The 20,212-nt window shown below is 49.2% G+C and overlaps 1 protein-coding gene across 1 annotated transcript in view; it reads right to left on the reverse strand.

Annotated features, from left to right (window-relative positions):
• The window catches only part of LOC149325811 (Golgi-associated plant pathogenesis-related protein 1-like), a 104,709-nt gene that overhangs the window by 13,528 nt on the left and 70,969 nt on the right, over window positions 1-20,212 (reverse strand). The window contains exon 2 of the mRNA XM_089564392.1: window positions 11,035-11,193. Coding sequence (XP_089420518.1) covers window positions 11,035-11,193 — 159 coding nt within the window. The remainder of the gene's footprint in view (window positions 1-11,034; window positions 11,194-20,212) is intronic.

The raw sequence follows: 20,212 nt of genomic DNA on the forward strand, positions 1-20,212 counted from the left end.
CTCACAGCCGAGCATGCGGCGACCGGACGCTCCCGCAGAGCTCGCTCTTTTTTCGCGCCACCCAGTTAGGAGAGATGAACGGGGAAGAGAGCACGTGACAGGCGCGCTGCCGGATGACGTGCGTTTGCTGGCGGGGCTGGGTGCTCACCTCTGCTTCCGGGGTTTCATTTCACCCCGGTGTGAGCGCTAAATTTCGCGTGCTGGAGGAACCCTGAAAACCGTGTTTTTCAAAATAGGAAGTCCCGTTCAGATATTACTAATGGCGTGGTAATTAAACAGTTTAGAAATTAATATGGAGATATTAGTTACTGACATGAGTAATTTTGACTTAACGGATGGCTGCGCAGTAGCACAGAGCACCTGGGGCTTATTACCATGCACTGACGATGCTGTTCACTTCGACGTCTTTTGCGTTCCGCCTCCATCAGCATGGGGCTGCCGCGACAAAGATTCGCTCCCGCTGTTTACCGCTGAGCAGCCGAAAGATAAAGCCACTTGGCCGATTCGGCTGCTCCCGGCGAAAAAGAGCGGCGGCAGTGCCCGTTCATTTGGGTTTGAGGTACGCAATTTTATAGAGACGGATCACACATCATCGAGTGCGGCCGCTTCCCGGCACACGTGGATAAAATAGCGCAACCAGATAACAACTGCAAGCCTGACCTCGGGAGCATTCATTTCGGTATCTCACCGTAATCTAAGCTCACCGTAATTCGGTATCTTACCGTAATTTCGGTAGCACTTGCGCATGACATCTAATATCAACAACATGCTGCTGCTTGGAAACCAGCACTGAAATAAAAGCCTGCTCGCCACAGTCGAGAGCTGCTATCTTGTTCCTTTCGTTTACAAACGACATAACTGGTCGGGTGCAATCCAAGCTTAGATTATTCGCAGATGACTGCATCCTGTGTAATGAAGTACATAGCCTAAAAGACCAAACTGCTCTTAACAAGGATTTTGGTTTGATAGCCCAATGCCACACAAACTGGCAAATGGCCATCAACCTTAACAAAACAATCTCAATGTCAAAATAATAAAAAACAAATTCAAGATCTGCATTTCATACTGTTGCGGCCATACTTTCAGAGGAACCATGGCAAAAGACGACGACGGATAAGAAAGAAAAAGGACAACACGGACAGAGAACGAAGCTTTCTGAAACGTGGAATATTTAGCCCCGTTCTCTATTTCAGTCACCGATCTCACAGCTTTCCTATTTCAATTTCACATCTGAGATCTTTTAATTTATTTCCTAATTGCTATTATTATCATAATTATTTTATTTTTCCCAACCATTATTTTCTTGTTTAACATTTTGTGCACCTATCAGTTGCCGCCTGTGTCTTGGCCAATCCCCCGCAGTGGGTACGCGCCATTAACTAGAGGACAACAACAACAACAGAGGCGCTGAACTTTCAACTTTATTGTGGAAAAACTATTGCAACGTATTTATACAGTTTTTTGTCAGCGGCAATGAGGTACAAACAGAGGGAGACGATTTTATTTATAGGCCAATGACTCAAAATCGTGGCAACAAGCACCAAAAGCCTACCCGGCTCTTTCCTTTATATGTTATAGTAAAGAGCTGGGTAGGTTTTTGCTGCTTGTTGCCACACCTTTTAGATCTCGAGTCATTGTACTATCAAAAAAATGGTCTTGCCCCGCTTGTGCGCCATTGTCGCTGAAAGAAATTCTGTATAAATGCGTTGCAATAGTTTTTCCGAAATAAAGTTGAAAGTTCAGCCCCTCAGTTCGTGTCGCCCTTTTTTTTTTGTCCGTTGTCCTTTTTTGCGCTGGTTGCTCATAGCTTACCAACTAGCCCCAAACACAAGTTTTGCGACCATACTGTTGCTGCAGTAACACTGTCACTGCGTAAAGTACATGGGCGTCGTGGTATCATCAGATCTGGGATGATCAGCTCATGTAGACCATGTGGCAAACAAAGCGATGCGGAAGTTTGTGCACCTAAAATAGGCCCTGCGCTACTCTACGAAGGAAGCTTTTGGCTTATGTAACGTTTATACGCCCGATCTTGGAATATGCGAACACAGTGTCTCAGATATCTGCGCTTGAAGCTGTCCAGCGAAAGGCCGCACGTTTTATCTGCAACAGATGTCGGCGCACCGACTCTCTTACGCAGATGGTGACCGAGATCGGGCTTCATACATTAAACAGTCTTGAGATGCTACAACGTCTGAAATTTCTGCTTATTATTTTTATTTCGTTTTAGATTGCCCCTAATCTATTCATTGTATCTTACCCTGCATAGCAAGATTACAGTTAATTCTGACACCTAAATTTCTTTTAACACTTCCAGAGAACCCGTCAGAAGCATCAATTCGCACTCCAAGAATATTATTGCGCGGCAGTTTTCCAGTTTTCCCGCGGGGTGTGCGTGATTGGAACTGTTTAGACCAGAAGGTTGTCTCACAGTCGAATCTTGACAAATTTGTTCAACTCGGTGGCAAATGTGTACTTGCATCAACCAGGAAGTGATGCCGTCATTAATGCGCTTATCTTTTACTCTTTTTATGTAGAATGTAAATCTATGATAATGTGAGCCTGTGAACGACGGTACTTTTTTTTTACTTTTGTGCTTGCCTCCTTTTTGTTGTAATAGTCTTTGGTTACCCTTGTTTACATATTTGTGAATGATTGAATAAGCAAACCCTCGTAACTCATTGCCGTAAAAATCTGTAATGGTTTAACAGTCTCTCCAAATAAATAAATAAATATTGCCTCAACATGGGCTCAGAGAATGCGGAAAGCTGTTCCATGTCAAGAAAAGAGACGTTGCCTACCGTCGCCACAAAGGAGCGCTAAAATGTACAAACGGCTGTTTTTACATTGCACTGTGCGCTGCGGGACGTCATGCAGTCACTGGTGTATTCATGTGTTCAGGTACGTACGGACGCAGCCGAGTACCACCATTTCAGACAATCAAATTCTTGTCGTTCGTGTGCGTGTACTCTTCAGCGGCCGACCTCAAAGTGGTGCCAGTTTTCACAAGAACATTCGGGCTAATTGGGACGCAACTGTTTGTCGTACAGCTTTCCTGGCGGTTTGACATGATTTCTCGTTGCGTATAGGATACATGTGCAAGTGTCTCTGCCAAATTTATTGCACCGATCGTCAGTATCAATGTAGCCACATGGGAATGCCTGTGATAGCTCAGCCTGAGTACATAGCTGCCGCGACAGGACTTTGTTGGCTCGATTGAACATCTGTTGAGCTGTTGGCTCGATTGAACATCTAGAATCCTAGAAAATGAAATAGGAAATCAAGAACAGATCACACCGAGAAATATCTTTTTTCTAGCATTGAGGAAGTCAGAAAACCAGGAAGACGCCTTTGTCCTACTTGTACCCTAAATCGGCCTCAAATGAAATATAGTTCAGTAGCGTGGCTTTTTGGGCTTGTTGGTACATAGTTCCAATATACTGTAGCGCAGCAAAAGACGAGGACACAAGAGACGAGAGCGCTCGTGTTGTTCGTCTCTCGTCTCTTGTGTCCTCGTCTTTTGCTGCGCTACAGTATATTGGCTCAAATGAAAATTGTCACAGCGAACTGGTGCAGTCTCGCCTTCCCAATTTTTCCAGGTGGCGGTTATAGCGAAAGCAGCCCTAGCTCTACTTTTAGCAACTGTGCAGACGGAGCGCAAGCTACAACGGAGCTTCAGAGGGCGAGGTTGGCCTGAGTTGTGCACCCGGGTGAATTCCTATAACACAGGTATCGACGTAGTGGGCACGTAACAATGTAAAATTTCTATTTCAGCGTTACTAGTTGAACTGGCAGCAATATAAAACTAGAAATTTACAAAATCCTGAATGGCGTAAACGCGCCACAGGTTTCATAATCCTTCCAAATAAAAAAATTCAGCGGCAGCACTTAAGCCGATTTACGTGCAAGGCGAAATTCTTTGTGCCATCTTGTTGAGCTCTCCGGAACGCTTCTGCATCTTCATTGCATGTATTTTTGTGTTATGCTCGTTATAAGCGATTTCGAGTTGCGACATACTACACCTTCGTTATACCCGGTGTGTTCGTTATAACCGATTTCGAGTTATTACAGACTACACCCTCCTTGTATCCAGTGTGTTCGTTATAACCAATTTCGAGTTACGACATACTACACCATTCTAGAGTTAATAATTCATTTATAGCGCCCGGCGACGCTTAAAGCGCAGGCGCTGAGATCGGCTTTCCCGCGATAGAGGAAAATAAAGATGGACAGCGCGTGCTCGGAGCGCACGCCCGGCGCGGGCTGTTCGGAACTAGAAGCCTGCCACGGTGTTCGCCTTGCTCTGGTGCTCCGCTGCGACCTCGCAAAATCTTCAACAGTGGTGACCCGGCGAACCGTGCCTTCTATCCCAGCAGCGTCCTAGCATGGCGTGCTGGCAGCACCCAAGTTTCGACCCGCCGCTCCCAGCGTTCCGGCCTGCAGGCGTCGGCGGGTGGTTCGCCCAAATGGAGGCTGCGATGTACCTGAACGGCATTACCATCCTGCCGTTCAAACTCGCAGTCCTTTGCGACATCCTCCCGCCCGACTTTCTGCTTCGGCTCACGTACTATGCCTTCGGCTCCCGGCCATACGATGAGCTGCGTGCGGCCGTCTTGGCTGACTTCGGCGCCTGCTATGTTCCGCCGCCGCTCTACGACGCAGCGGACCCGTTTTCGCCGCCGCCAGCCTCTGGCCCTGCACCGGCCTCGCTCGCGTCCACGCAGCCTTCATCAGAACCCGGCCCGCCCCAGCAGCCCCTCGCCGCCTCGCCGCCACTCCTGCACAGCGTTTCCAGCCCTGGCTGTCTCTCTCGACGCCACACCAGGTGGGATCCGCACGAGCTTCGCCTCGTGTCCTGCTCCCACTACTATCCTACCCACGTCTCTGGCTCTGCCTCCTGGCGCTTCAGTGGTGTTGTCGCCAGAGCCTCCTGCAGCCAAGGACGACTCTGCGGCAGCAGCCGTGCCGAGGCTTCCGGCATCTCCATCTACCTCGTCTATCTCCATCTACCTCCATCTATCTCCATCTAACTGCAACCTACTACCGCCAACGGCTCTGCAGGCCTCTGCTGTGAGGTTGAAGCCGCCGCCCGCTGATGCTCAAGAGCCCTCGACAACGACCAAGCCTGCTTCTCACACTCCCAGCCCCTCAATAAGGTCCGCAGAGCACTACTCGTCATCAGGAGCAGGGTGAGAAGGCCAACCCGGTGACAGCAATAACAAGCATGGCGGTTGCCTCCAACTCCACTTTGCCTGAAACAGTTCCTGACCCGGTGTCAGCGCTTGCTCTAAAGCCCGACCAGTCCACTGATGTGGGTCCTTCTTGCTCTCCGCCGGTGTTTGCATCTTCAAAGCAGCCTGACACCGCTAGCTGGGCCACCACCTCATGCCCATTCCCGCCACCCACAGCCGACCATGCTCACCCGCAAATCAGCACTGGCCAGTCGCTCCGGACTGCCACTCCCGCTTTACCCAAGCACCTGGCATTGAACCGAGCAACTTCCTCCGTCATCACCGCAGCTGTCACCGTTGTCTCGTCGGTCACACCTGTGCCAACCCTAGTGGCCGGCCCGCACTGCTCGCGCCCTACATCAGGGGCACCTGAGCCATGTAAGCCAGCCATTGCAACCTACTTGGACGAATTGAAGCTGGCGCTACAGCAGGGACACGACAACACGATAAAGACCACATCTGTTCACGGAGGCGTTTCGGCCACTCCCTTGCTTGTGACGGCGTACTCTGTGTGCCAGCTTCCCGCCGACATCAGCTGCAACGGTCAAACACCAATGACACTTGTGCCAGCGGGCAGCACTACAGTCGGTTACGGCCCGACCATGGCCTCCATTGCCCTAATATCCTTTGTCAGCTCGGCACCCTGCATCATTTGCGCGTTGCGCAGCAGCCAGGCTCGTCCACCTGAGCTCGCGCACTCCACCCGACGGCTCTTGCCGGCCCCTGACATGGACTTACCGGACACTCCATCGTGTGGCCTCCATCTTTACCCCGTTGGCGCGCACATTACGACGTCCTGTCTAGGCGGGGGGCCCTATATCACCCGGCGACGCTATAAAGCGCAGGCGCTGAGATCGGCGTTCCCGCGATAGAGGAAAAATAAAGATGGACAGCGCGTGCTTGGAGCGCACGTCCGGCACAGGCTGTTCGGAACTAGAAGCCTGCCACGCTGGTCGTCTTGCTCTGGTGCTCCGCGGCGACCCCGCAAAATCCTCTACACATTAACAATATTCGCTATATCCGATACAATTATTTCGTCATATCCGGGTATCAACATTTTTTATGCCAACCTATAGACCACAATACGGTACTCTCGCACCGGGATTGGTTTGTGCGTACTCCAACCCCAGACAACAGGCGCCATCTTCCGCTGGGCTGCCGAAACTCTACGAAGTGCCTTTGCGCCATGCACAACAAGCGTGCTTTGTAACCTCTCAGAGTCCCTATATATGTCCGTATCATCTTCCTGGAAGTGCAAGAAGTCGTCTGGGCACTACTGCTTTTTCTGCGCTTGCATTCAAAGCCAGAGGAAAAGAAGCGGCTGGGTTGCGGAGCGCTGTATGCAATGTGCGCTGCGTGTGACGAGAGCTCTGCAGCTGCGTAGTGCGCAAGAGCTCATCACTTCCCACCGGGCGTTAAAAATGCTACCCTGTATCAAAAAAATTCAGAAGGCACTTTGGCTCTCTGAAGTGCTTCCTAGCACACTTTTCTTTTTTATTTTTCATAATTTATTTTTTTGTTTCTTTTGTTATTTTTATTGTTTGTTATTTTTATGTTTCTTATTTCTTTTTTATTTTAATTGTTTATTGGTTTTTCTTTATATTTTTATTTTATTTTTATTTCTCATTTACTGGTTATCACTGCTTTTTTATATTTTTAATTTATTAATTTCATTTTATTTATGAAACCCATGCATTCACTAGACGCGCTTTTATTCGTGCTCAAACTCCGAGCCTTTGAGGCGGAGTGGTAGCGTTTCCGCTTCAAACACCGAAGGCCCTGGTTCGATTCCCAGGCTCGATTCCCAGGCTCGGCGCAGTTTCTTTATAAGTAGTGGCGCCGAAACACGGGCAAATCTGCCGACACGGCTGCTAAGGACAGTATGAGGGATTAAAGGCTGTCGCCTTGATATGGACTCAATCAATCAAATCAAAATTTTATTTGTCTGTATACGTACACATTCATAAATTCTGATCTGCCTAAGCACGTTTTGCTTGTTGGCTGATCAGGCAGCAGGTGGAGAAATACCTTCATATGTATACTTTACTTGTCTAAACACTCATACTAACATAGAAAAAAAAACAATAAACCAAACAAAACACAAACAAAAAAAATTTTGAACACAAAATTGCAATACATTTGCACACCAATTTCTCATGTCAGTCATCATCCTACGTTTGTTACTTGCAATACATAGATCATCGGGAATTTCATTAAATACAGCCGGTACATAATAACTGCGCATCTTTTTACCATAGTTTGTGTAAACCCGTGGCTTAACAAAACGTTCTGTTTTTCTCAAGGTGACATCTTTTTTTACGGGAGTCTTATATTCATTTGAATAATAATACCGTGTTAACACAACAAAGTGAAATAGTTCACGAATTTGAAGGATGCCTAACTCATCGTATCTCTCTTTCATGTCAACCGAGTGTAGTTTTGTGCCGTACGATATAGTGTTGACGATTCTTTTTAGGATAACATTTAATGCTTCTTTCTTGTATTAGGAGCAGTTACCGTATAGAGTAATGCCGTACTTTAAAACAGGTTTTACTAATGCTGTATAGATCAGTCGCCTAAGATGGAGCGGAGCTTTACCACGAAGGTGATACATCATAGCCGCAATGGCCCTTATCTTTCGAGAGAGGTAGACGATGTGGTCGCTCCATGTAAGGTGTTGGTCAAAGTGGATGCCCAGATACAGAACTGTTCGCTCTATTTCCATAGCTTTACAATTACACTGGTAACAATGGGATGTATGAAGATACAGTGGTTGGTTGAAAGCAACAATTTTATGAGGGTTTTTAAAGCATGTCAGTTTTGTTTTGTTCACGTTTAAAAAAATGAAATTTTGCGAGAACCAGTCAACAACATCACTTATATCTGTTTGAAATGACTCCACGCCTGTACGATAATCAGTAGCTTCAAGCGCTAGCGCTGTGTCGTCAGCGTATTGAAAAACGTTTGACTTAAGCTGTAACAAACCCAAATCGGATACATATATGTTAAAAAGTAGTGGGCCAAGTGTACTTCCCTGAGGTACACCGAATTTAACATTTTTTAAATCTCCATGCGTATTATCAAGCATCACACACTGCAATCTACCTGTAAAATAATTGACAAAAAACTTGTTAAAGTGACCGCGGTACCCAAGTGAGCTTAATTTTTCGAGTAGTAGTGTATGGTCTATCGTGTCAAATGCCTTAGTTAAGTCCAGAAATAAGGCTAACACGATGTGATTATTTTGTAGTGCATTGTAAACATAGTCAGAAAATTCTTCAAGAAGTGTAGTCGTACTTCTATTCCTTGTGAAGCCAAACTGCGCATCATTGTTCAAAGAGTATTTTTCACAGAATGATTCCATAACATATGCAACATGCTTTTCCATAATATGTGCTATTGATGACAGTATTGCGATCGGCCTATAATTTGTAAAATCACCTTTCTTCCCGTGTTTGTAGATTGGCCTGACAACAGATATCTTAAGTTCTTTGGGGATATCACCAGTTTCGAATATACCATTCAATATGTTCATAAGCACTTCTTTCAAAGCGTCAAAGTTTCTGCAAAGATCTCTCAGACGAATGCCATCATACCCAGGTGGCTTGAACTGCTTCATTCTGCACATAATGCTCCATAGCTCGTCCCCTGATATCAGTGGCAGATATGCAGTATGCACACATGTCCGCATCGGTCGATGTGGTACAGGCCTACTGACAGCTATATTCCGCAACTTTTCGGTTGTGTGCATAAACACGTCATTAAATTTCTCACACAGCACTTTCACGTTGTCTTTTGGAAAATTCTTTTTTACTGCTTCATCAACGGAAGCCTTTCTCTGTCTACCCATCAGTTCACTGGCAATTTGCCACGTTTTCTTTCCGTCATGTTTGTTCAGTGAAAACTGTCGTGCGTAAAAGGATCTTTTCGCCAGACGCATTTTCGCCGTTACCTGATTCCGCAGAGCGCGATATTCATCTCTTCGAGCTTTATCTTCAGGTTGCTTCCTACATTTTTGCCACGCTTTATCTTTTGCACAGCACAACTGTGCTATCTCATGAGTTATCCACTTCTGATCTGGTCTTCTTATTTTGATGTTAACAGATTTAGTTGACTGTGCATAGACGTTGTGAAAGATTTCAATAGTTTTGCTATATAAGCTGATATGATCTAAGTCTAAAAAGGAACTCCAGTTGACATTGCGAATTAATTGGTCTACTTTTCTGTTATCTAGAACAGAACCTGTAATAATACCTCCATCAGTTGTATGATCCTCAGACAAAATTGCAACCGTCACAAAGTAATGATCAGCTAGTTTTTGCTTGATAACTCCCGAAACATACTGCTGGTTTTGCAAACGAATAATTATGTGGTCAATGCATGACTGGGTAATATTAGCACCTAAGTATTCCTCTTCCGTGCATTCATTAATTACATTCACAAGACCAAATTCTGCCAGCAAATTGAGGTAATCTGCTGTGATACTTTTGTCTCTTTCATAATGTCTATGTTTAGATCCCCTGCAATGATGAAGTTCTTCTCATTCATATATTTATGAAAAAAGGTATGCAGCTCATCTAGAAATGCACTGGCGTTCAGATTTGGTGGCCTGTATATTGCACATAAAGTGTAATCTGTATTTCCTTTGGAAATAGAGTGAGTGACCGCCTCTGCGTGAATAAAGCTGACGTCAATTCTATTCGTCATCCACTCATTTTTTATGAACAGCATAACACCGCCTCCTTTACGGTTTTCACGGCACAATGCGTACTGAGTGTACCCTGCAAATGTAAATGCACATTTTCTCGACACATCTATATTCACCTCTGTGAGAATAATAACATCAAATGGAACCGCAGCAGTCTTTAAAATGAATCCTATTTCATCCCAGTATTTGTTTAAACTTCTGATGTTGACGTGCAGCAAACCGAGTTCATGGTTCAAATCTGCATCTCTCTGTGCAGTTTCAACATGAACGTTCCACTCGCTAAATGAGTCAAAGGACGCCATTACGCTAGTTTCTCAAGATCCTTAGCAGAGTTGATACCAATTATCGATGCACCTTCACTTTTTTGGACAAGAATTTTGCCATTGCTCACCCAGACGAATTTGAACCCTCGATCTTTCGCAAGCTTCTTGCAATCAGCAAGCAGCATTTTTTGAGCTCTGGTCAGGTTCTCATTTATGTAGATTTTTTCTGTTTTCAGCGCGCTGTGTATAGAAGGAAATGCTGCTGTGACTGCTGCTGTGTATAGAAGGAAATGCGTGGCACGTACGAGAGCACGAGTTGGCCCTGTGTCTGAAACAGTCGACCCAACTGCGTGGCCATCGCACTACCTTCAGCCTTCAGAGACCGCCTTATTTTGGTACGCTCGGAGCATTTGGGGCGGGGGCGAATAAACGTCTCTTTTGTTCGCCTCGAAGCCTCTTGATGCGAGACGCTCTGCGGCTCACCTCCCTGCGGAGGCCGCACCGGTGCCCGTGCAGCCCGATGGTACAGCGTTGATTTTCGGTGTTTACAAGTTGGCAGCCCCCATCTATGTGGCCGCGCTGACATAGCGCGGCGGCTTCCAGTATGACAGATAGAATCCGATGAATTCGGTCGAGTGGGGCGATCCTCCACGAGCCCATTTTGGTCACTCGAATCGGCTCGCATTTGGAGCTCGAGTGCTCGAGTGCCTCTAACGTCACGGTCGCATAACAGGGGGCTTGACCATGCGCCCATTCGCACAGACCCCTATCTTTCTCAGCGGTGCCTGTGATTTTCAAAGAAAAATCCACCGCCTGGGCAAAAACGTCTCACCTGTTCGTCCTCATCCAGAGGAGCAACGCCGTGCTCTGCCCTTAATTCGTTGATCCGCGCCAAGACCTCTTGCTGAACCTTGCGCATCCCCTTGTTGAAGGTGCCCCGGAATTCAGTTGGCTCGCCTCCTCCTCCTCCTCCTCCCCATCCTCCTTTAGTCTGCGGAGAAAAATGCAAACTTGCTGCTGTCTGAATGCAGCATGATTGAGCACGAACTCAAAAAACACATTATTGGTTTTGGTGGTGCCAATCAGCCCGATTATATTAATAAAAGTACTATACACAATTCCGGGATACAATACCAGATGCGAGCACGCCAAAGCCATAATTGGGCCTATAGGGTGCTGTCTCGCAGCAGCGACAAGCTTTTTTACTGTCACACTTTTCTGTTGAACAATTGCTACAATGACTAACAATAGTTGAAGCTAAGGAACGGCATCATGGATGTAACTGACTGCGAGTGTTTAAGTCGAAAACATCATCTTGGAAGCCATTAAATACATAAAGAAGCTATGGATTTGCGAAAATGACCTCGCATCCTAGGTATCATGTATGCGAGTGCGAGTGATTACTAATTTTGCTCTTTAAAATCACATTGGCGGAAATATCGCAGTACAAGAATTCCTTCTAGCGAGGTGCCAAAGGAAGGCAAACTGGAGGAAAGGAATGCACTTTGTATACTTTTTGATGATGAAGAAATAACAGTTTTGACCACGCTTTTAAGAAAACGGCTTATTCTGTTTTTCAGGCTAGCAGGACAGTTAAGAATGAACACATGGTACACGTGCAAAAATCAATGCAAATATTTTTGCAATATATATATATATATATATATATATATATATATATATATATATACAGGTTCTATTTACGAATACTATTTACAAGACAGGTCGAGCTGAGCTTGGGGCGCCAGCGGCAGGACACTGGATGACATAGTTGAGGTCATTGAGGCGAGCAACAACAATGAACGGGCCTGTGTAGTGGGATAGCCGCTTTTCTGATAGACCACGCTTGCGTAGAGGCGTCCACAACCATACAACGTCACCGGGCAGGTAGGAGACATCCACGCGCCGGTGGTCGTAACGCTGCTTTGAGCGATCCTGCGATGCCAAAGTGCGTATCCGGGCAATCCGACGGGCTTCTTCAGCGCGACATAGTGCGTTGGCAATAGAAGGCTCGGTGTCGAGACAGAAAGGTAAGATGCTGTCGAGGGAGCTTCGAGGCGGACGTGTATAAAGAAGGAAGAATGGGCTGTAACCAGTTATTTCATGCCTCGACGTGTTGTAGGCGTATGTAATGAAGGGAAGCACGTCGTCCCAGTTTTTATGGCGGGAATAGACATACATGGCCAGCATGGTCGTAAGCGTCCGATTGGTACGTTCAACCAGTCCATTCGTCTGGGGGTGGTACGGCGTCGAGTGGCGAAAATAGCATGAACTAAGACGCAGAAGCTCTTCCACAATGTCTGCCGTAAACTGGCGACCGCGGTCACTGATAACAACTCGAGGAGGTCCATGCCGGAGGATGACAGCACGAAGAAGAAAGAGCGAGACCTCAGCAGCGGTGGCGCAAGGTAGGGCGGCGGTCTCACAGTAACGGGTGAGGTGATCAACGCACACTATAACCCAGCGGTTACCGTTGGACGAGCGGGGAAACGGACCGAGCAGATCGAGACCAACTTGTTCATATGGTGTGCTTGGAGGTGGCACAGGATGCAGGCGTCCAGGCGCAGAAGTTGTGGGAGGCTTGAACCGCTGACACTGCACGCAGGTGGCCACATAGCGCTGAACCATGTGACGCATTTTTCGCCAGTAAAAACGTTCTTTGATGCGGTTAAGGGTCTTCGCAAACCCCAAGTGCCCAGCCATGACTTCATCGTGCATTGCCTGCAGAACAGAGTACAGAGTAGCCGGAACGACGAGGAGAGAGCGCGCACCTCCAGGCGAGTAATTCGTTCTATAGAGTAAACCGTCGCGAATGCAGAAAGGACTTGCGGATGCCGGGTCACGGGCTTCGGCAAAAAGCGGCGCCAAGTGCTGATCCTTGCTTTGTTCCGTCTGGAAAGTGCCCAGATCTGGAAACTCTTGGGAAACGGCAGCGAGATAGTCGTCGAAGTTTTCATCATCGGAAGTAGTAACCGTGAGCGGCAGCCGCGAGAGGCAATCTGCGTTGGCGTGTTGGCGGCCACTTTTGTAAGACACTTTGAAGTTAAACTCTTGGAGGCGTAACGCCCAGCGGGCCAACCGACCGCAAGGGTCGCGTAGATTGACCAGCCAGCGCAGAGAATGGTGGTCTGTGACGACTGTAAAAGCACGTCCATAAAGGTACGAACGAAACCGTTGTACGCCGAAAACAACGGCGAGACACTCTTGCTCTGTTACAGTGTAATTGCGTTCTGACTTGCTGAGGGTGCGACTTGCATAAGCGACAACGTGTTGATTGCCCTCATAGCATTGGATAAGCACAGCACCCACGCCGATGCAGCTGGCGTCAGTGTGGAGTTCAGTCGGTGCTGTCGGACAGAAATGACGGAATATTGGCCGCGAGGTGAGGAGAAACTTGAGCTGCCGAAACGCGGAGTCGCATTCGGGAGTCCAGTGGAGAGGGGTGTCTTTCTGCAGGAGACTTGTAAGCGGGTAGGCTAAATGAGAAAACTTGGGAACGAAACGCCGAAAATATGAGCAAAATCCTAGAAAACTCCTGAGCTCTTTCACTGATTTGGGTTCTTTGACACTGCTTACAGCTTCAACCTTCTGCGGGTCGGGCCTGACGCCATCTTTGTCAACGAGATGACCAAGCACAGTAATTTTGTGTTCACCGAAGCGACACTTCTTGGAGTTGAGCACGAGGCCCGCTCTCTCTATGCAGTCTAGGACAATGGCTAAGCGGCTGTTATGTTCGGCAAATGTCCTACCAAAAATAACAACATCGTCCAGATAACACATGCAAACTTGCCACTTCAGGCCACGTAAAAGCGTATCCATAAATCGTTCAAAAGTGGCAGGAGCGTTGCAAAGGCCGAAAGGCATAACATTAAATTCATACAACCCGTCAGGTGTCACGAATGCCGTCTTCTCTTTGTCTTGCGGGTGCATCGGAATCTGCCAGTACCCGGACCGTAGATCCACCGAGGAAAAGTAGGAGGCTGAGTGGAGGCAGTCAATGGCATCATCAACGCGTGGGAGCGGGTAAACATCCTTCTTTGTGACAGTGTTAAGCCGGCGATAGTCGACAAAAAATCGCCAAGTGCCATCTTTCTTTTTGACTAGGATCACTGGAGCAGCCCACGGGCTTGAAGATTCCTGAATGATGCCGCGGTGCAACATGTCACGGACTTGTTCATCGATTATGTGACGTTCGGAAGGCGAGACGCGGTATGGCTTCTGTCGAATCGGTTGTGCAGATCCAGTATTGATCATGTGATGGGTACGGGAAGATGGAATCGGCGGTGGTTGGTCGCGACCAAAGTCAAACAGGTCCGCATGCTTCATAAGAACGGCCACTAGTACCTGGCGGTCGGTAGTGGGTAGGGATTTGTTGACCATGGCTAGGAATTGAGAGTCGCTCAGATCGCGGCGTCTAGTTGGACGAGACACGTTGTCAGTGATCGCGGCAACTGGTACATGCAGAAAAATGTTCTTCAAATCCAGCAAGTTTTAAACCACACGGCAATACTGCAGGCTCGTTGGAATGATTGACAGTCCAAAGAGTGGCATGGCCCTTGGTCACATGTACGACGCTGCGGGGTACTAGCACACTTTTCTTTGCACAGTTAAGGGAACAAGGTTCCACCACAGCATCGAAGGTATCAGAAATCGTGCTCGAGGACACAACGGGAACGAATATGGCAGACATTGCTGGAACGACGGTATCTTCAGAGACAGAAAACACTTGGGCAACCACATGCCACCGGTGGGATCCGAACCCACGACCCCGAAATTACGCGTCCGGTGCTCTACCGCTGAGCTACGGTGACGGCTGTCAAACCTTCTGCTTTCGGGGGTATTTATGTTTACAAATAACCTAAGCTTGGAAGTGTTCACCAGCGCCACCCACGTTCTTAATCGGCGGACGTAGCACGTCCTGAGTGACCGCTGATGTGGCGTAGAACGTCATCAAACGGCGGGGATATATATATATATATATATATATATATATATATATATATATAAATATATATATATATATATATATATATATTGTAACGTACTTGTTACAATATATACGCACAATAACGTACTTGTTGTCTGGCCCGCGTGCACATCGGGCAACAGCAGAGCACCGATGCGCGCCGTTACAACCTTTGCCACCGACAGGTTGACTACAAACCCGGTGACCAAGTCTGGGTATGGACTCCTGTCCGTCGCCAAGGCTTGTGCGAGAAACTGCTCTGCCGCTATTTTGGTGCTTACAGATTGATCCGGCGTGTGAGTGACGTAAACTATGAAGTGGTTCCGGACGGTGTTGCGCCACCCCGACGCCGACAGCCCAGCTCTGACATTGTGCACGTTGTACGGCTTAAACCGTACTATACTCGGTGACGCAGACGTGTTGATGTCTTGGAATGCTTCAGTTGCGGAACTTTGCTCGTGTTTTGTTTATTTTTTGTTACGTCGACAGCGCTTTTTTTTCCATAAGGGGGGAATAATGCCACCTAGCATTGCCAGGTGGCCCATAGCTGCTGACGACGAAGAAGTAATGCTCGCGCCGTGTGGAGACTGTCGCCGTGGCCTTGTCTGTCTTCGCACTTGTTATTAAAGCCCCCGTCGTCAACAAGTACGTTAGAGTCTGGTGGAGGTGCTGGGTACCCGTGAGCCCATGCAAGAGACCCCTCCAGGAAGCCGTCGCGCCAGCCCTGTACCACTTAATACCCCGGTACATCGCTTCAGTCGGAGGATCTAGGGACTGCCTTCGGAGGTAGGACTAGTCGAGAGCGGCGCCATGGAGACAGCCACTCCTCCTCCTCTGCAAACTGCCGCTGCCGCGCCATCCCACTACACCTTGCAGACTCCGCGGATTCCCAAAACGTTCCGTGGAGGATGTGGAGGACTGGCTCCTTCATTTTGAGCGCGTAGCTGCGTTTAACTAATGGGACGACGCAGCCAAACTCCGGAACGTTTACTTCAGCCTCGAGGATGGCGCTCGCACCTGGTTTGAAAACCGAGAGGACGTTTTAATCACGTGGCATGAGTTCCGTCGTCGGGTGCTGGAGGCCTACACAGGCGTGGATCGTCGTGAACGAGCTGAGCGTGCACTACAATCTCGCATCCAGCTGCCGAACGAAAGTGTCCAGATGTACGTCGAGGACATGACGCGCCTCTTCAGAAGAGCTGACCCGGCCATGCCGGAAGAAAAGAGACTCCGGCATTTGATGCGTGGCGTCAAAGAGCAGCTTTTCGCAGCCCTCGTGCGCAGCCCACCATCGACCGTTGCTGCATTCCTTACAGAGGCCACAACGATGGAAACGGTCCTGCAACAACGTTCTGCGACCTACGACCGGCCCGTGCATGCTGCTGCTGTCACCGCATCGTTTGCTACCTCCGGGAGCCACCCTGACGATCTGCGTGAACTGATTCGCACCATCGTGCGTGAAGGGGTCCTGAAATTTTGCAGTCCTTCGCAGCCAGCGCTAGGTTCGATTTCTGCTCTTGTTCGCGAGGAGGTGCAACAGGCGTTCAGGGCTCCTGCTGTCGAAACACCTCCTCTACCAGGAGACTGCCATCGCCCCACCTATGCTGAAATTGCGAAGCGCCCGGCTGCGGTTTCGCCGCCACCATTTCTGGTAACGCCTCCTGAGCCGCAGTCCTCAGTTCAACCAGTGCAGTATTTCGACGATCGCCGAGCGCCCTTGCGGAAGGCCGATGTCTGGCGCACACCTGATAACCGGCCACTCTGCTTTCACTGCGCAGAACCAGGACATCTCTACCGTAACTGCTCTTATCGGCGCCTCGGTCTTCAGGGCTTTCGAGCCGATTCGCCCAGAGCCCGGTTTGGCCATCGGCCCCCTGCCATTGAAGACTTCCTAGCGGAACAGCGAATTTCAGCCCGCACGCCGCATCAGCCGCGCTCATCGTCTCCGACGCGCTCTTCCCCGAACCCCCACAGTCCCTCGCGAGCAGCACAGGGTCGCTCGCCCAGCCCTCGCCGGGAAAACTGAGACCAGCGACCTTCGGGGGCGAGGTCGCTGGGAGTCGCTGCGCTGAAGACCTCCCGTCGCCGTACGTTCCGACCGTGAACAGATGGCACCGTCATCCGACCTCGACAGCCCCGTTTCTTTGGACATACCTGTTCTTCTCGACGGTCACAGAGTCAGTGCATTAGTGGACACCGGGGCCGACTATTCAATTATGGGTGATAAATTGGCGACTCTTCTGAAAAAAGTGCTTACTACAAGTTCTGTGGTGCATCTTCGTACAGCCGGTGGTCATCTCGTTACCCCAAAGGGCATTTGCACGGCTCGCGTTCAGATTCACGTATCTACGTTCGTCATCAGTTGTGTAGTTCTGTGCAATTGCTCTCGCGATCTCATTATCGGCATTGACTTTCTGCGGGAGTATGGTGCTGTTATCGACCTCCGGCAACGAATCATCACCTTTTCGACCAGTCAAGCCACCCACCTCGCCGACTCTTGCCACCGCAGTGCCACCCTTGGTGCTTCTGCTGACAGTGTCACGTTGCCGCCACGGAGCAGTGTTTTGGTTGAAGTCACCTGCAACGACTTGCATGATGCAGAAGAAGTCGCCGAGGCTAACTGTTCACTCCAGCTTACTCAAGGCATCTGTGCCGCTCGCAGTCTACTGACGCTTCGTGGTGGCCGGTCTGCGGTCCTGGTCACTAATTTTTGTAATGAATACCGACACCTTTTTCAAGAAACCGTTATTGCTTCTGCCGAACCTGTTATCGATACTCATGTTTGTTTTGCGTCCGCGGCAGCCGGCACTGACGAGCCCTCCCTTGAAAACGTCGACATAAACTGCCACCTGCCTCGGGAACAACGACTGGCTTTGGAGCAGCTGCTGAAGGAATACAAGCCGTGCTTCGCTTCTTGCTCGAAGGTTCGTCAAACTCCCATCACGCAGCACCGCATCATCACCTATGACGACACTCGCCCTATGCGACAGCAGCCTTACCGTGTTTCTGCTAAAGAACGGGCAGTTATTCAAACCCAGGTTCAGGAAATGCTTGGTGATGGCGTTGTTCAACCTTCCCAAAGCCCGTGGTCTTCGCCTGTCGTCCTCGTTAGGAAGAAGGACGGCACTCTCCGGTTTTGTGTCGACTATCGCAAACTGAACAGTGTGACCAAAAAGGACGTCTACCCGTTGCCGCGCATTGACGATTCGCTGGATAGATTACGGCGCGCTAAGTACTTCTCATCTATTGACTTGAAGAGCGGCTATTGGCAAATTGAAGTAGATGAACGGGACCGCGAAAAAACCGCTTTTGTGACTCCAGATGGCCTCTATGAATTCAAAGTGCTTCCTTTCGGTTTGTGCTCCGCCCCGGCTACGTTTCAAAGGATGATGGACACCGTCCTCACAGGCCTCAAGTGGCAAAGCTGTCTTGTCTACTTGGACGACGTCGTCGTTTTTTCGGAAACGTTTGATCAACATCTCCAGCGCCTGCGGGCTGTCCTCGACGCTCTCCGCTCGGCTGACCTTACCCTGAAGCCCCAGAAGTGTCATTTCGGTTACGAAGAGCTCAAATTTCTGGGCCACGTTGTGAGCGCTGAGGGAGTGCGGCCGGACCCCGAAAAGACTGCCGCCGTCGCGCGGTTTCCCGTTCCAACCGACAAGAAAGCTGTCCAGCGCTTCCTGTGTCTCTGTGCGTACTATCGGCGCTTTATTGCGGACTTTTCCACGATTGCCGAGCCGTTGACGCGCCTCACCAGGAATATCACCTGCTTTGTCTGGACCTCTGAGCAACAGACCGCTTTCTCTACGCTCCGCCAGCGGCTTCAAACACCTCCACCAGACTGTAACGTACTTGGTGACGACGGGGGCTTTAATAACAAGTGCGAAGACAGACAAGGCCACGGCGACAGACTCCACACGGCGCGAGCCTTACTTCTTCGTCGTCAGCAGCTATGCGCCACCTGGCAATGCAAGGTGGCATTATATATATATATATATATATATATATATATATATATATATATATATATATATATATATATTGTACAAGAAGAACTCGAGAGGCAACGATAGACCTTACCTTCTGGTCATTCCAGCCGATCTCCGAGCTGACGTTCTTTTCGCCTGCCACGATGAGCCCACATCTGGCCACTTGGGCTTTTCACGTACGCTCGCCAGAGTGCGGAACATGTACTACTGGCCTGGACTTTCTGATGATGTCAAACGCTACGTTAAAAGCTGCCGAGAATGCCAGCGCCGGAAAACGCCACCACTTAAGCCGGCGGGTTTTCTCAAGCCCGTTACAGCCCCTCGCGCTCCGTTCGACCAGATCGGTATGGACCTCCTCGGCCCTTTCCCTTTGTCGCACGCCGGCAATAAGTGGATCATAGTTGCTACCGACTATTTGACTCGCTACGCCGAGACCAAGGCGATCCCTCGTGGCACAGCTTCCGAAGTCGCGGAGTTTTTCATGCACAACATCGTCTTGCGACACGGCGCCCCATCGCACGTCATTACCGACAGGGGGACGGCGTTTACAGCGCAGCTAATCGACCACATCTTTCGGCTGAGCTGCACAACGCACCGCAAGACCACAGCCTACCATCCGCAGAGCAATGGCTTGACCGAAAGATTGAACAGGACCCTCTCGGACATGTTGTCCATGTACGTACATGTCCAGCACAAAACTTGGGATGAGGTCCTGCCGTATGTCACCTTCGCCTATAACACCGCCCTGCAGGAAACTACGCGCTTTACACCGTTCCGCCTTGTGTACGGACGTGAAGTTCAGAGCATGCTTGATGCCATGCTCCCGTGCCCAGAGGATGACCAACTCGACCCAGACGCCCAACAATTTGCCCAACGTGCTGAAGAAGCCCGTCAGCTGGCCCGTGTGCACATCGGGCAACAGCAGAGCACCGACGCGCGCCGTTACAACCTTCGCCACCGACAGGTTGACTACAAACCCGGTGACCAAGTCTGGGTATGGACTCCTGTCCGTCGCCAAGGCTTGTGCGAGAAACTGCTCTGCCGCTATTTTGGCC

Source organism: Amblyomma mixtum, chromosome 10 (assembly GCF_055824585.1).
Source record: "Amblyomma mixtum isolate Tamu chromosome 10, ASM5582458v1, whole genome shotgun sequence".
NCBI lineage: Eukaryota > Metazoa > Arthropoda > Arachnida > Ixodida > Ixodidae > Amblyomma > Amblyomma mixtum.